Source organism: Pongo pygmaeus, chromosome 1 (genome assembly GCF_028885625.2).
Source record: "Pongo pygmaeus isolate AG05252 chromosome 1, NHGRI_mPonPyg2-v2.0_pri, whole genome shotgun sequence".
Classification (NCBI taxonomy): Eukaryota; Metazoa; Chordata; class Mammalia; order Primates; family Hominidae; genus Pongo; species Pongo pygmaeus.
Window position 1 is genome coordinate 141,315,220 of NC_072373.2, and position 18,271 is coordinate 141,333,490.

The window sequence follows — 18,271 nt, forward strand, 5'->3', positions numbered from 1 at the left end:
TCCCCACCTCCACCTCCAAAGTGCTGAGATTTTAGACATGAGCCACTATGCCCAGCCATCTTCTTATAATGTTAAACATATGTTACCACATGACTCAGCAATCCTACTCTTCAGTATTTCCCAAAGTGAACTGAAAACTTTATTCACACAAAAACCTGTACATGAATATTTATAGGAGCTTTACTGATAATTGCCAAAAATTGGAAAACCACCCTAATGTTCTTTGTGAATGGATAAATTATAGTACATTTATACAATCAACTATTACTCAGGAATAAAAAAATGAGCTACTGATACACACAACAACTTGAAGGAGTCTCAAAGGCAATATGCGGAGGGAAAAAATTCTCAAAAACTTATATACTTTATAATTCTATGTACATGGCATTCTTCAAAAGAGAACTATAGTGACAGAACAGATCAGTGGTTGTCAGGGAATACAGAGGTGAAGAAGGGTGTGACTACAAAGAAAGAACATGAGGGAGATTTATAGGGCACTGGAACTATTCCTTTTTCTGAATGTGGTGGCAGTTAGATGAATTTATCTTAAAATTCATGGAAAGGTATACTAAAAATATATATACAATTTTACTACATATTAACTTTTTTGGAAAATATATCATAAAAAGAATTCAAGTATTAGGCAATCTATACATTTAATCTCATGATTTCAAAGACAAGGAAACAAATCCAGGAGTGCAAAAGAGCAACTTACTAATGATCACACTATTTAAGTGGGCAGGGCAACAGTAAAAAAGAAAATTAAATCTTCATTTCTATTCATCCAAGACCATAAACTGTTCTTTAGTCATGAACAAAGTTCCCTCAATAGATATATTTTAGGAATTTAGAAGAATTTGCTAAGATTAACCCCACAAAATCCCAATATTATTATGTATATTACTAAATTAGTAATTCCCTTCTGAATATTTCAAATATTAAAGAAAATATTCACCAAATTAATAAGTAAAAACCAATCTAAGTTTGGTGGGGTTTGAAAATATAAGAATGGTACAAGAAAAGGAAATAAGATGAAAACAGAGACTATACACTACCCAAATTATTATCTATACTTAATAAAATATAAAAAAATGTTCTTATAGTCTTCTTCAGTGATGATATACTTAAAGAAACCAAGATTCAGGAAACCGGATCTTTCTCAAACGAGTGTCAGGTTCCAACTAAGGCTTAGATTACTACTCCATTTTAGAGATCAGTAATCTTTTTTCATAAGGTACATTTAGCCTCAGCTAACCATCACTGTAATTTCCACATAGGATGATGACAATACCCCATTAAACTATTTTTATTTCTAATCAACAAATTATATATTTATGGGGTATAATGTGATGTTTCATTACATTTATACATTGTAGAATGATCAAATTAGGCTAAGGTATCTATCACCTCAAATATTTCTTCGCAGTGAGATTTAACAACCTTTCTTTTAGCTATTTTGAAATATACAATACATTGCTATTAACTATAGTCACCATGCTATGTAATAGATCACCAGAACTTATTCCTCCTGTCTAACTAAAACTTTTTAACCAGTGACCAACAACTTCCTCTTTCCCATTTACCCATCCTCCCCCTCCCCAGTTCAAGTCTCTGGTAATCAGCATTCTCTTCTAGTCAATGAATTTGTCTTTTTAAGATTCCACACATAAGTGAGATCATTAGCTATTTGTCTTTCTGTGTCTGGTTTATTTCATTTAGCATAAGGTCCTCTAGGTTCATTCACGTTGCAAATGGCAGAATTTCCTACATCTTTAAGGCTGAATAGTATTGCACTGTGTTTATATACCATGTTTTAAAAATCCATTTGTCTGTTGACGGGCACTTCAATTGTTTGGATATCTTGGCTATATAATGCTGGAATGAACATAGGAGTGCAGACATCTCTTCAACATGCTGATTTCAATTTCTTTGAATATATACTCAGAAGAGGAATTGCTGGATTGTACTATAATCCTATTTTTAGTTTTCTCAGGAACCTCCACACTGTCTTCCAAAGCGGCCATACTAATGTTACAATACCACCAACAATGCACAAGGCTTCCCTTTTCTCCATATCCTTGCCATCACTTATCTTCCATTTTTTTTTGATAACAGCCAATCTAATAGGCATGAGGTGGTATCTCATGGTGGTTTTAATTTGCATTTCTCTGACGGCTAGAGATACTGATCATTTTTTCATATTATCTGTTGGCCGTTTGTATGCCTTCTTTTGATAAATGTCTACTCAGGTCCTTTGCCCATTTTTTAAATAAGATTATTTCTTTTCCTTGAATTCAGTAGTTTGAGTTCCTTATTGACCCCTTATCCAATATATAATTTATAAATATTTTCTCCCATTCTTTGGGTTGTCTCTTCACTCTGCTAATTGTTTCCTTTGCTGTGCAGAAGTTTCCAATTTGATGCAAACCCATTTATCTATTTTTGCTTTGTTGCCTCTGCTTTTATCCAAGAAATCACTACCTAGACCAATGTCATAGAGCTTTCCCTCTGTATCTTCTAGCAGTTTTATAGTTTCAGGACTGACATTTAAGATATAGGTATAAGTAAGATAAAGGTATAAAGGTATAAGGTTTAAAGGTATAAGGTATAAAGGTATTACGTATAAGGGTAAGATAAAGGTCCATCTTCATTCTTCTGCATGTCGATATCCAGTTTTCCCAACACCATTTATTGAAGACTGTCCAGTCCCCACCGTGTGTTCTTGGCAGCTTTGTCAAAAATCAATTGATTTGAACTGCGTGGGTTTATTTCTGGGCTCTCTTTTCTATTCCATTGGTTAATGAGTCTATTTTTATGTCATTACGATGCTGTTTAGGTTACTATAGCTTTGTAATATTTTGGAATTTGGTAGTGTGATGCTTCTAGTTTTGTTCTTTTTGCTCAAGATGGTGTAGGGTCTTTTCTGATTCCATATAAATTTTAGGATTTCTTTTTCTATTTCTGTGAAGAATGATGTTGGGATTTTGATACGAATTACCTTGAATCTGTAGATCACATTGGGTAGTATGGACATTTTAACAATATTAATTCTTCCAATTCATGAACACAGGAGATTTTTCCATTTATTTGTACCATCTTCAATTTCTTTCATCAATGTTTTATAGTTTTCTATATAGAGCTCTTTCAATTCTTGGTTAAATTTACTACGTATGTTTTATGCTATTAATGAGATTGTTTTCTTAATTTTATTCAGATATTATATAGTTAGTATATAGAAATGATACTGACTTTTGTATGCTGATTTTGTATCCTGCAACTTGACTGAATTCCTTTATTAGTCCTAACAGCTTTATGGTGGAGTCTTTAGAATTTTCTACATATATGTAAGATTTTGTTGTTCACAAACAGACAATTTCACTTCTTCCTTTCCTATTCGTACATCTTTTATTTGTTTTTCTTGCCTAAGTGCTCTAGCTAGGGCTTAAGAGTACTACGCTGAAAAGAAGTATTGAGAGTGAGCATCCTGATCTTGTTCCTGATCTTAAAAGAAAAGCTTTCAGCTTTTCACCATTAAGTACAATGTTAATTGTGGGCTTGTCATACATAGACCTTCTTGTGTTGAGAAACATTTCTTCTATACCTAATTTGTTCATAGAATTTTTATCACGAAAAAATGTTGAATTTTCTTAAATGCTTTTTCTGCTCCTATGGGGATAGTCTTATGGGCAAAAATCATATGATCATCTTTAAAGTATTTAGAAGATGAACAAGAAGCTCAGAGTATCATGGGTGTGATGAGAAAATAAAAAATTCATTTCCTACTACTCTTAAGAATAAATGAATATATTTATTTTACAAATAACTTTCTCAAACAATCAGACCTTGACATTACAATAAGGAATATTTCAGAGTTTTATAGTTTAAAAGTTCATCTGATAAAAATCCTTATTTTATAAACAAGAAACTGAAGATTCAAAGAGATTATTATTAGAGAGGTGAATTAAGAACAAGTGCCTAGCCGGACAGGATGGCTCATGCCTGCAATCCCAGCACTTTGGGAAGCCGAATTGGGCGGATCAACAAGGTAAAGAGATCAAGACCATCCTGGCCAACATGATGAAACCCTGCCTCTACTAAAAATACAAAAATTAGCTGGCTGTGGTGGCGTGGAGCCTGTAGTGCCAGCTACTCGGGAGGCTGAGGCAGGAGACTCACTTGAACCCGGCAGGCGAAGGTTGCAGTGAACTGAGATGGCACCACTGCACTCCAGCCTGGTGACAGAGGGAGACGCCATCTCAAAAACAAACAAACAAAAAGAAGTCCCCTAACCACTTAAACAGTAATGATTTATACAATGCAGACTTAAATTTTGTCCCTCTTTCCTTTAGTCATTTGTTCTGCTTACTAAGCTTATGTACCCACAAGACAACAGGAATTAGTCAAACACTTCTGTTATAAATCCACTCATACCTTTCAGAACTGAAAGCAAAGCACAATGTCCTTGAAATCTTCTTGCTAGACCTAATCTAAAACAAATTCATGGGTTTACCTTAGTGTGCAAGGTAAAACATCTAAAATTTTATGGCAAACTGACCTAAAATTAATGACATTAATTTTAATCCTCTATGTTGTGGTTGTTGCTTTTTATGTTGTTAAGTTAGTAAAATGGAAAAAAGAGAAAATAACTTATTACCAAGTTGTGTAAATATGCCATTTGCAAACAGAATTTTTTAAATAAAATAAAAATTTGATGAACTTATCATGTTTATTCTAAACAAACTGAAGTATTAAGAAGTCACAGTATAAAGTTATATTTCATATATCATCTGCCCTCCAATTATCTGAAATGTCAGTATTAAAAATGGTCAGTAAAAAAGTTTCTGGCTTTATCATAAAAGTTTTAAGTCTTTGTTTTCTAAGTTATTTAATGTTTCAAGTGTCATAATAATTAGGCTTTGATACTAATTCTAAAGACTAATATAAGATGCGGATTTGCTGGGTGTTTTTCTATTTTGAGATATAATATTCACAAGTAAGTATCTACTATGTTTCAGTTTCTGTAATAAACCTTGAAAATAGATGAGTGAACACATGTCCCTCCCTTCAAGAAGGAGACAGTTTAGTGATACAAACATGTACAGAAATACACTGCAATGCAACAATGAATGGACAAAGTAGCACAGAGAAGACAAAGCAGAGAATGTCATGGAAGGTTTTATGGTAATACCTAAAAATTGTTTTTTAAGGGTGATCAGGAATTTGATAGGACTTAAAGGAGGTAATTTCTTTATATAAAACAGTAGGAAAGACAAATTCAATCTAAAGTGATAGAAGATGGATCAGCGGGTTCCTATGGCCAGGGTTAGGGATCATGGGTTAGCTGGGAAGGAATATACGAGAACCACCGAAGTGATGAAAATGTTCTAGATCGATTGTAGAGATGGTTAGCTGGGTGCACACACACATTTGTTAAAAATCATTAAATCATGTACTTAAAATACGTGCATTTTGTCGTATGTAATTTATACTTCAATAAACCTTTTTTTTTTTTTTTTTTTTTTTTAAGACAGAATCGCTCTCTGTTGCCCAGGCTGGAGGGCAATGGCACAATCTTGGCTCAACAGAACCTCCGCTTCCTGGGTTTAAGCAATTTTCATGCCTCTGCCTCCCGAGTAGCTGGAACTACAGGCACACGCCACCACGTCCACTAATTTTTGTATTTTTAGTAGAGACAGAGTTTCACCATGTTGGCCAGGTTAGCCTTGAACTCCTGGCCTCAAGTGATCCACCTGCCTTGGCCTCCCAAAGTGCTAGCATTACAGGCACGAGCCACTGCACCCAGCCACAATAAAGTTAACTTTTATAAAACGAATGGGGAAACCAAATGGGCTCCTCGTGATGATAAAACTCTTCTATATCCCAGTGAATCACAAGGCAGTTATCAGTATTCTGTGAGGAGGAAAATTTCTCTAAATAAACAGCTCCAGTGCTGTTTCTTATTTTAGACCACTCCTAAAGATGTAACAGGCAAAAAAAATGTAGAGGTTGGCAGAGTTCCACGGAACAGGCTATTTCTATGTTTATAGAATATTACTAAAAACAGCATTTTCATAATACATTATTTCCATTTATAGCATAATTATTGAGTGTGTAGGAATACTAGATGAAGAGCTGAAGGGTTCTTTTTAACTAGATTGGTGATTCTGAAAAAACTAATTTGCATCTTTGGGATTATTTCAATCTAAAATTAGAAGGTGGATTTCCTATTATTTCTTTCATTTTAAAGTTTCGATTATTCTTACAAGGTTGAAATCTCTACACAGAGAGCCTCCTAATAAAAGCCCTAAATCCCAGATGTTGAAAGTGATGTCGAAAAACAAGTTTTAACAAGAACATTAAATATCAGTAGTGTTTTCTGCAACTTTTGAGATGGTAAAAATTTAAGGTTCTTAGCCAAATTTATGTTATTTTATTAATCAAAATTAAAATTACTTACATCTATTATTAGCTAATCACACAGATCCTTCTAAATTTTCTACCATGCTATAGGTATATTACTCTATACACTCTCACACTCTTTTTCTTTGCAAATAAAAAAATTGACAGTTATAGAAACTGATAATGTCTTCAGGCCTTGGCTTAAACTTAAACATACGTTTTTGTATGAAAAATTACAGAAAGACTATACATACTGATGGGTGAATATTGGCACAAATATATAATTTTTTATCTGGAAGGATATACAACAAAAAGTAATGTTACCTTTAAGGAGACGGTCTAAGAAAGAAAGAGGTGGGTTTTCAATCTTTACTTTCTGTACCATTAAAAAAATTCCAACATAAATATTTATTAATTCTATTGTTTAAAAATTATGTTTTTATATTGAAATCATAGGTTATATTTTCCTCTTATTTTCTATACTTAAAGAAAATAAAACTAATGTGTAACAGTTTTTCCTATTATGTTTTTCTTTTTTGAACACTATGCCTAGTAGTTTACTTGTTAATTCAGTTGCTTAGAGCACAAAGAATGAAGGCCATAGGTTTGACTAATTACATTTGCAAAGAATAAAACTATCTCTTGTTCAAAGAACACAGTTTTAACTTTAAGTCAGCTGGCAAACTTGTGCTGTTGATTACAGGATGAATCAGGTAAGAGCATGTGATTGACTCAATATACAACATTAATACTGGAGACTCACTCTAAGTAATGTCCTACTGACAGAGAGTAAGAGAGAATACATTAGGGTTATTAAATTCTAAGTAAACATTTCAATTTCCATACCTATCAACTCCTGCCCTTCTGAACAGAATATAAATAAGACCTTAACCAAAAGAGAAAAAGTCTCTGTACTTTCAGAAAAGCTAAAAACTATTCATGTCCCAAAACTTACTATTTCCTAAAAAGATACATTTTTTTATTAATATACCATATAAACATCAAATAAAGCACTACTATACCTGTAATATCTTCTGGATCTGATACAACAATATGTGCATTTAATTCCTGCAGCTTGTGATGTAGTTCTTCTAATTTTTTATTTGATTTTTTCAAAATGTTGTCTACGTAAGCCAAACTTTTTTTATCTGTTGTGACTTTCCTCAGATTTTCAGCTCCTTCTTTGATTTTCAGTTCTTTCCTTATTTCTCTCTTAATTCGATCCTTGATATCATCCAATTTCTGCTGCACCATTGTATCTGAAAAGTCTAATTTTTGAACAGCACTCACGTTCTCAGAAAACGGAAGACTTCGGGAATCCCCCTACAGAAAAAATAAACATACAAATGTGGGAGTTTAGGAGAGTTGGCTGCTCAGTAAATATGCAGTGTTTTCAGCCTAAGAGTCTTTCTTGATTACATTACATTTAACTATATTTAATTATCTCCTTAATAAGCAATAGACCAATTACTTACTTTTATTATAACCATACAAAATCATAAATTCAAGAACTCACTGGCCTCTCACTAAGTAGCATTACTTGACAAATACATTTATATTAAAATAAAGTGAACACAACACATATACACACAAAGGCTGTGTAAAGATAGCGGATTTTGGTATCTTAGGAACCCAGGTTAGATCCCAACCCCTGCACTGTGAACCTTGAGCAAGTTACTTAACTTTTCAAATACTCAGTTTTAATAGTCTACAAAATCTAAATAATAATAGTAGCCACCTTTTAGAGATACTGTGATAATTCACAAATATTGTAAATGAAGTTCTAAATACAAGTACTGGGTCACTGTAGTCACTTAATAAATAAAAAGTATTATTCAATTCTATAGGTAAACACTAAAAGCCCAGACTTCATCACTACATAATATATTCATGTAACAAAACTGCACTTGTATCCCTTAAATTTATACAAATAAAAAAAATTCCATAGGTGAATAATTTTATCTTCTGTAAGAAACTTCTTAAAAATAAATGAATATTGGCAAAATAGATACCTTTAGGACCACTTTTTAGCTAATGAATTAAATGAGGGCTTGGGAAAACTATATTCAGAACTCCATTTATACAGTTGTTCTTTGGTATGTGTGGGAGGTTGGTTCCAGGATCCCACATATACCACAATCTAAAGATGACCAAGTCACTTATATAAAATGGTTTGGTATTTGCATATAATCTAAATGCACACCCCATACTTTAATCTCTAGTTATTTATAACACACAATACAAGTGGTATGTAAAAAGTTGCTATGCTGTATTATTTGTATTATTTTTTATTTGTTTTTTTCCCTAATACTTTCAATCTGCAATTGGTTGAATCTGCAGATGTTGAATCCACAGATATGAATGGCCAACTGTATATTTCAAGGCTAAGTACTCCAATTGGTAATTTGGTTGACTCAGTACAAAAGCACCATTACTTGAGAACACCTCTAAATTGTGTTGTATTGATGGAAGCTAAGACAATACACAGTACAGTCACCTTAAAATGAAAATCCAATCAGTTAAGCACAGCTAATCTATATTTACAACAACTAAAGTTATGTTCTAGCTATTTCTATATCATTTACTGTTTCAAAGTCCATTACTATAATACCATTGGATTTAAAATGTTTAAATTCTGAAACACAAGAAACCAAAGATAATGGTTACCTCTGGGAAGGAGACTTGAGTTTATGAAGGACATGGAAAAGAAAAAGACACACTGTGCAGCCTTTTTGTACCTTTGAATCACAGACCTAATTAATGCAAAGATTTTCTTTAATTTTTTGAGAATTCCTCACACCCATATAAATAAGTTGATGCAAATACTTTCTACATTCATTCTTAATTTCTAAAAATTATGTATCATGCAAAATAGTGAAAAGGGTGAGCTTACGGGTGATATGGGATCTCGTCTTGGTTTTCTTATCAATTTACCTTGTGCCTGCAGGTATATTATGCAAAATATGAAGTAGTTGATTTCTATAAATCTTTTTTTTTTTTTTTTTTTTTTTCTGGTAGAGATGGGATTTTGCCATGTTGTCCAGGCCTATCTCAAACTCTTGGACTAAGTGATCCTCCCAACTTGACCTCCCAAAGTGCTGAGTTTACAGGCATGAAACATGTGCCCAGCCTGTTTCTAGCTAAGAATTCCTTTGAAACTCCAACAAAAAATAGTACAAAGAAAATTTCTTGTTGTTATGTATACTTACCAGGTTCCACAGATCCTAGGTTAAGAATTCCTAAAATAGGTAATCTACACCTGTTAGAAGTTGTATTTCTGATCTGTCACTATACAGATAAACAATGATCTTCTACCTGAGCCAAAATACTGTCTAGATTTTTCAGTATTTATAATGGAATATAAGTCCTACGATCCATTTGGTTTCCAAAGTTTAAGTGTCCACCCTTGGCAAGTTGTCAACAACACTAGCACATGTCTACTGTCCAAGAATAAAATCCCAACTTCCTATTGTCTAGTTTCAGGTAAAGTGGACTGAGGCAAAAAATGCTTAGATAAAAAATAGTTTAAGCTAGTTCCATTCCTCCAAATATTTTTGTTTCAATCCTTACACATTTATCAGAAAACACTTTATGAACTGCTTTCACAGATTTGTTCTTTAATATTATGTCCAAAGCCAAAGGTCTGTAAAATTTCCTTGTTCATGGTACTCTTAGCATCTCAGGAAATTATTCCTTATTTCTCATGGGCCAGAAGAAATACCTAACAGTTTCGTTTACTGCCTACTTCAACTCCCATTTCTTTCCACTTTGTTCCTTAAACTCCAATCATATCAAATTATAAAACTTTACTTCAAGAAATCATCTCTCTTGGCTCAGCCACTAAGCATGCTGCACCTTTGGTATGCACCATCTCTCCTTTCCCCTGCAGTTATCTCTTTCAAGTCTCTTCTTGGCCCTGTTAACTTTTACTTTGTTTCAAAGATCAAGAACAACTCTTGCTGGAAAATAATTTCCTGTCCAATGCCTTTCTTTATAATTTAGTTGAAAGCCTCTCCTGTGTGCTCTGATACTGTGTACCTTATTGAAACAATTACCCCCTTTTTTTATCTGACCACTCTTCAAAGACTATGAGCAATTTGAGGGCAGGGCTTATGCTTGGCAGATTAGTTTGTTTTTTTTTTTTTGTTTGTTTGTTTTTTAATGACTTGTCCATTATGTTATTTAATATTCCTCCTTTACAATTAAGGAAAATCTGTCACTGCTGAGGAACTCATGCTTCCCTCTATCTGATAAAGAGAATTTGGAGAAGAGACAGAGTCAAGATGGCTGAATAAGACTCTCTAGCGATTGACTCCCCACAGAAACATAAATTTGAACATGATCTATGCATGAAAGTAACTTCACAAGAGCCAAGGAACCAGATCAGAGATGACTGTATCTGGTTTTAGCATTACTAAGAAAAGATCAACTGAAGAGGGTAGGAAAGACAGAAGTGCAACGCCTGAATCACCTCTCCCCCAACTATAAGCACAGCACAGAGAAAGACACAGCCCACTTGGGGTAGGGAGAGGGAAGTGAGTGCAGGACTTCTGACTTGTAGCTCAGCAATGGGCCTGCCATGGTGAAACCCAACACCAGGCAGAACCCCACGGCCCTTAACCCCAGACCAAGCTAGGCAGACAAGGACCCATCCTGATACTATGTGGAAACCTGTGGCCTTAGTGTGACAGACTTGTGTTCCGGCATCTACAGTAGCCTCAAGCCATGAGTGAACTTCAGCAGCAGGAAGGCTACAGTGGTATGGGCCTGGTTGGTGCCCCGGGGATGTGGTAGTCCTGGTGGCAAGACTGGGACCCCATTATCCTTCTTCCAACCCTAGGCAGCACAGCTTGGAGAGTGCCTCCATCTACTGGGGGAAAAAGAGGGATATAAAAGCAGTACTTTGATCTTGACTCAATGACAAGTCTGCCATGGTAAAACTCCACACTGGGCAAAATCTGATGGCCCACTGATCCCAGGCTGGCACCCAAAGACCATGCCTCTGAACTCACTTCAGTGGCAGGCAGAGAGACATGGCCTCGGTGGAACAGACTCGGGGGTACATCACTACTGTCTGACTGCAGTGGACTTGAGCCACAAATAAACCTCAGCAGCAGGCAGGCTATAGTTGCACGTGTCTTGGGCATATCCCTGTGCTGTGCTTGTCTTGGCAGCTATGGTTTTCAGGTGTGACCTAGCATTACGGTGGCCCTCCTGGCCACAATACTGCCTGCTCCACCCCTTCCTTCAACCCCAGGCAGCACAGTGTGGAGACACTGATGCTTGAAAGAATGAGAGGGGAACAGGTACACAATGTTGCTTTGGAGCATGCCATGGTGAGGCCCAAGCAATGAACAGAGTGACACAGTGGCTAACGTGTCCTGGCCCCAGGTGGAACCTCACACACCCAGTGAGACAAATTACCCTCCAGTCTCTCCCCTAGTCAATCTGGGCCAGAACACAAACCAACTGTGAATTCACTGCAAACCTGGGCTTACGGTGCCATCTAGTGCTGAAACAGTGATACTGGCTCAAAGAACACAATAATCGCCCTGCTTAGAATTTCTGGAAGAACAGAACAAACCACCACCAGGCTTTGAATGGGGAATAAACAGCTAATCCCTTAATGTTCAGATGTTGGGGCAGGCCAAAGGCATGAAGAATATTCAGGGGTCGGGCACAGTGGCTCACGCCAACAACTGGGAGGCTAAGGTGGCTGGATTACCTAAGGTCAGGAGTTTGAGACCAGTCTGTCCAACATGGTAAAACCCTGTCTCTACTAAAAATATAAAAATTAGCCAGGAGTGGTAGTACATGCCTGTAATCTCAGCTACTCAGGAGGCTGAGGTTGGAGAACTGCTTGAACCCGAGAGGCGGAGGCTGCAGAGAGCCGAGATCATTCCACTGCACTCCAGCCTGGGAAACAGAGTGAGTGAGACTCTGTCTCAAAAAAAAAAAATTTTTAAGAAAGCATTCAGGAACCATAATTTCATGAAACAAACAAAATAAGGCACCAGGAAACAACCCTAAAGTGATGGAGATGTGTGATGTCTCCGAGAATTCAAAAGAGCTGTTTTAAGGAAACTCAATGAACTTCAATAAAACACAGGGGAAGAATCCAGGAATTTATCAGAGAAACATGAGAGATTAAACACACTGAAATCCTGGAGCTGAAAAATACAATGAACAAAATGAATGCAGTAGAGAATATCAACAGCAGAATCTAACAAATAGAAAAATCTGAGCTTGAAGACAAGCTATTTGAAAACACATAGCTGGAGGAGAAACAATTAAAAAAAGGGTAAAAGGGAATGAAGAAGTTTACAAAACAATGCAACAGTATCAAAAGAGCAAATATTTGGGTTACTGGGCTTCAAGAGGGAATTGAGAATGACAAACGGGTAGAAAGCTTATTCAAAGAGATAATAACACAAAACTTCCCAAAACTAGAGAAAGATACAAATTATCCAGGTACAGAAAGGTCAAAAGTCACCAATCAGATAACAGCCCAAATAAGTGTACCCCAAGAAATACCATAATCAAATTCTCAAAGATCAAAGACGAAAAGATTTTGAAAGCAACAAAAGAAGCAAATAACATATTAGGAAGTTCCAATCTGTCTAGCAATAGACTTCTCAGCAGAAACCTTATAAGTCAGGATGAGTGAGATGATATATTCAAATTGCTAAAGAAAAAAAAAGATGGGGGGGGGGGGGTGGGCTGTCAACCAAGAATACTGTACCCAGCACAACTATCCTTTAGAAATAAAGCAGAGATAAAGACTTTGCCAGACAAATGAAAGCTAAGAGAATTTATCATCATCAGATATGTCTTACAAGAAATGTTAAAAAAAAAAAATAGGCCAGGAACAATGGTTCACATCTGTAATCTCAGCACTTTGGGTGGCCAAGGTGGAAGGACTGCTTGAGCTCAGGAGCTCAAGGCCTTCGGTGGCATACCAACACTTTGACTCTACTAAAAATGAAAATTAAAAAATCAGCTGGGTGTGGTGGCGTGTGGCTGTAGTCCTAGATACTTGGGAGGCTGGGGTGGGAGGATCATTCAAGTCCATGAGATCAAGACTGCAGTGAGCCATGATCGCACCACTGCCCTCTAGCCTGAAGGACAGAGTGAGACCCTGTCTCGAACATACAAGCAAACAAAAAATGCTAAAAACCGTTCTTCAAATGAAGAAAGGGACTCTAATGTGTAACAAGAAAACATCTTAAAGGTATAAAACTCACTAGTAAGTATACTGGAAGACAGAATACTATATAATACTATAAATGTGATACATAAAGCACTTGTATCTTTAATATGAAGGCTAAAAGACAAAACTGTTAATAACTATTTTAATTTGCCAAGAGATGGGCAATATAAGATGTAAAATGGGACATCAAAAATTACAAATGTGGGAGAAAATGGAGTTAAAATGTAGAGTTTGCTTTTTATTTCTTTTCCTATCTTTACAATCAAAGTTGGGTTGCTATCAGTTTAAAATATCTCATTTTAAGATTTTTTTCATAAGCTTCATGGTAACTGCAAAGCAAAAACCTATAAGAAATACACCAAAAATAACAGGGAAACCATCAAAACACATTACTAGAGAAAATCACCTAACCATAAAGAAAGACAACAAGAGAACATAAATAGCCAAAGTAATCTAAAGCAAAAAGAACAAAGCTGGAGGCATCATACTACTTGACTTCAAAACACATTACATAGCTATAGTAATCAAAATAGCATGGTACTGGTATAAAAAAGACACACAGATCAATGGAACAGAAGACAGCCCAGAAATAAATCATCCATCTACAGTTTATTAATTCTTGACAAAGGTGCCAAGTACACTCAATGGGAAAAGGGCAACAAGTGGTGTTGGGAAAACTGGATATCCACATGAGAGAATGAAATTAGATTCTTATCTCTCACCACAGACAAAACTCAACTCAAAATGGATTAAAGACTTAAATGTAAGACCCCAAACTACAAAATCACAAGAAGAAAATATGGGGGAAATATAGGGGAAAGCTCCATGTCACTGGTCTAGGCAAGAATATTTTGGACAAAACCTGAAAAGCATGGGCAAAAAAAGCAAAAACAGTTTGAGCATTCTAAATCCAAAACTCTAAAACGCCCCAAAATCTTTTTTTTTTTTTTTTTTTTTTTTTTTAAAGATAGGGTCTCACTCTGTTACCCAGGTTGGAGTGCAGTGGTACAATCATTGCTCATTAGCTACCTTGAAACATTGGGCTCAAGTGATCCTCCCACCTTAGCCTCTCAAGTAGCTAAGACTACAGGTGGGCTCCACCATGCCTAGCTGATTTTTATTTTTTGTAAAGACAGGGTCTTGCTACATTGCCCAGGCTGGTCTTGAACTGATGGCATCAAGTGATCCTCCTGCCTTGACCCCCCAAATTGTTGGGATTATAGGCATGAGCCACCATGAAACCTTTTGATTGCCAACATGATACTCAAACTAAACGCTTATTGGAACATTTTGAATTTTCAAAATTTGATTTGGAATGCCCAACCACTAAGTATAATGCAAATATTCTGGAACCTGAAAAAATCCCAAATCCAAAACACTCTGGTTATAAGCATTTCAGATACAGGATATTTAACCTGTATAGACAAATGGAATTGTATCAAACTAAAAATCTTCTGTATAGTAAAGGTAACAATCAACAGAGCAAGGATGCCAGTCATAGACTGGGAGAATACATTTACAAACTACACAACTGATAAAGGGTTAATACCCAAATATAAAGAACTCGAACACTCAATAACAAACAGATAACCTAATCAAAAAATGGGCAAAAGGCCTACATAGACATTTCTCCAAAAAAGAACATACAAACAACCCACAGGTGTATGAAAAAATGTTCAACATCACTAATCATCAAAAAATGCAAGTCAAAACTACAATGAGATATCACATCACTCTAGTTAGAATAGGTACTCTCAAAAAATCAAAAGATAGCAGGTGTTGATGAGGGTATGGATAAAAGGGAACCCTTATACACTGCTGGTGGGAATGTATAGCCATTATGGAAAACAGCATGAAGGGTGCTCAAAAAATTTTACACAGAACTACCACATGATCCAGTAAATCCCACTACTGGGTATATATATCCAAAGAAAATGAAATCAGTATGTTTTACAGATGTCTGCACTCCTATGTTTATTACAGCATTATTCATAATAGCCAAGATATGGAATCAACCTAAATGTCTATCAAAGAGACTAACTATTTTTATGTTTCTTGTTACATATTCCCAACTTTTTTGTACCCATTAACCCATCTTTCCCTATCCCTTTTTCCCCGCTCCCCTCTCGTCCTCTCATAACTACCATTCTACTCTCTACCTCTATGAGAACAACCATTTAGATTCCACCTGTGAGTGAGATCATGTGGTATTTGTCTTTCTGTGCCTGGCTTAGTGTCCTCTAGGTACATTCACGTTGTCTGAAATGACAAGATTTCATTATTTATGACTGAATAATATTCCATTGTGTATATATATTTTATTTATCCACTTATAAGACTTCATTAAAAAAGTTGGGAATATAAAACAAGAAATTTAAAAATAGTGTTTCTCTTTGACGTAGAATTATAATTCAAGATTTATTATAATCTTGAAGATTATAAGATAATTAGAATTTTTTGTTATATAGAATGGTCAATTCAATAATTTTAAAATTAATCAATAATATGTTCAATGCACTGTATTGGGCACAGACAGACTCCCTTATAAAGCTTACAAATATCAGGGCTTTAAACCAACTTTAGAAAAGAGAAAGTTCAGGATGCTACCTAAGTGTCATAACAAAAGAATTTCAAGTCAGCTAGCGAATAAAGAAAGGTTTCCCTTATTTGTGCCCTTGATTAGTTAACAGCAGTATATGCAGCTGATATACTGCTGTGTAAACACACTTTTATTTCAAGTTATGTTAAAAATAAGAACTTTAAAAATAGAGGGAAAGACAAGAGGGATTTCCCTTTTATTTTTCAAAGTTTTCCATGTTTTCTCTATTTTTTTTGACAATAAAATTTTCTCCACTTCTTTTTTAACCTTGTCTAATAAGGAAAAGACATTATTTAAAAGAGACCAAAAGAACCAAAAGTAATATTAACTTTATTTCAATTGTGGAAAATGTAAAGGCTTATAATCATATCTTATACTACATTATATCTGCTACTTAACCTTGCCACTTTCATTCAACCCAATTATACTACAAGGGACCAAACTACAGACTACACAGTACATTGTAATTAAATTACCTCATGTGCCAGTCAAGTATTTCAAATACACAAATGTGATAATATGTATTTGATAAATACAATGACTTTTACTTTATACAATAATGAAATTCTTATTTTTAGACTCAAACATAAACTGACATTTTCAATTTAATATACTTCAACAAACTCACAGTAAAGTTAAGAAAAACACTGAAATAAGAACAAGACCAGATTCAAAGAACAAAATGAAAATGGACTGTCACTCATGACCAAGTACTTCATTTAGGGAGAGACAGGAGAGGATGTTTACTCCTCACTAGCCCAGTTCCCAGAGTAGTGAAAAAGCTGTTACTCTCTCTACATCTGACCTGACAGATGCCAAGAAATGTTAGAGTACCCATAAAAACTCACTGGATACAATGATTCATATACTATGTTAGCTAGAAGGAATTTCAAAAACCATTTAGTCTAACACTCTTGATTTTAGTCTTGGGGAAAGCATGCTTAAAGCAGCTAAGCAACTAGCTGTCAGAGACCTGGCTGGGTTCAGCTTACTAGTCTTCTGACTCCTGGTAAATTGCTTTTTTATTTACTCTATACCATCTTCTTCGAGGGGCCCTCTGAAATACCCACTTATCTATATTTGAACTACATCTTGACCAGATTGATTTGCATTAATAGATATTACCTGCCTTAAGCCAGGGATATTGGCAGAACACATTTCTTCTTCTCTAATTTCACCCTAATCCAACATTCTGTGCCTCAAAAGGAGAGTGCTCTCAACTAGAAAGCAAGAAACCAATTCAAACACAAGCCCAGTGCACTGGCTATGCAATTCAAGCGTATTATCCTATTTATCTGTACCTGTTTGCTCATCTATCTTTTGGTTTCCCTATCATACAAGGTTTAAAAAAAAACTTTATTCAAAACATGCATTGAGTTCTATGCAATGAAATATAAAGATAAAAATGACCTGATCCTTCTTTCTTTCTGGTATTCAATTTATTAAAGAAGACAGACATGAACACCAAATATAATTTGAAAGAGCAGCAAAGGCTTCACACAAATGTAGGCCATATTGTGTTTTTTGTTTGTTTGTTTGTTTTGAACAGAAGGCTCAGTTAGAATGTTGTGTTATGGAAATAATGAAGCATTTGGCATCAGAATGACCATGTATAAATTCTGATACTGCAATCATGCTAAAGCTTCGATTTCCTCATCTGTGAAATGGAATTATTATAACTGCCTGACCATATTATTTTTAAGTCTCATAACGGCCATGCCCACTGAAAAAATAAGCTTTCATAGCAACAGTACAGTTTCTGGCACATAGTTGGTACTGAAGCAGATAGTGCTGGGTGCCTACGTAATAGCATCCTCCTATTATCCTCACTTAAAAAACAACAATAAAAAGGAAAACCTCCCATTTTGTTAGATGAAACAATGTCTACACCTAAAATTCTCACTTCACCAGGTTCTCCTGCAGTCAGAAGTAACCATATTACCAAGTTTCATCAAAGAGAACTAAATCCAGGATTTTGATGAAAGCTTTTACTTCTCCTTTTCTATTTGACAGGAATGCAGACCCAAGGCCTGAAAGTACAGCAGTCATCTTGTAACAACGAG

At 35.3% G+C, this 18,271-nt stretch overlaps 1 protein-coding gene across 3 annotated transcripts in view; it reads right to left on the minus strand.

Annotated features, from left to right (window-relative positions):
* The window catches only part of PKN2 (protein kinase N2), a 153,556-nt gene that overhangs the window by 87,488 nt on the left and 47,797 nt on the right, over window positions 1-18,271 (minus strand). For all 3 annotated transcript variants that reach the window (XM_054477452.2, XM_063653103.1, XM_063653123.1), the window contains one exon: window positions 7,422-7,722. In XM_054477452.2, coding sequence (XP_054333427.1) covers window positions 7,422-7,722 — 301 coding nt within the window. The remainder of the gene's footprint in view (window positions 1-7,421; window positions 7,723-18,271) is intronic.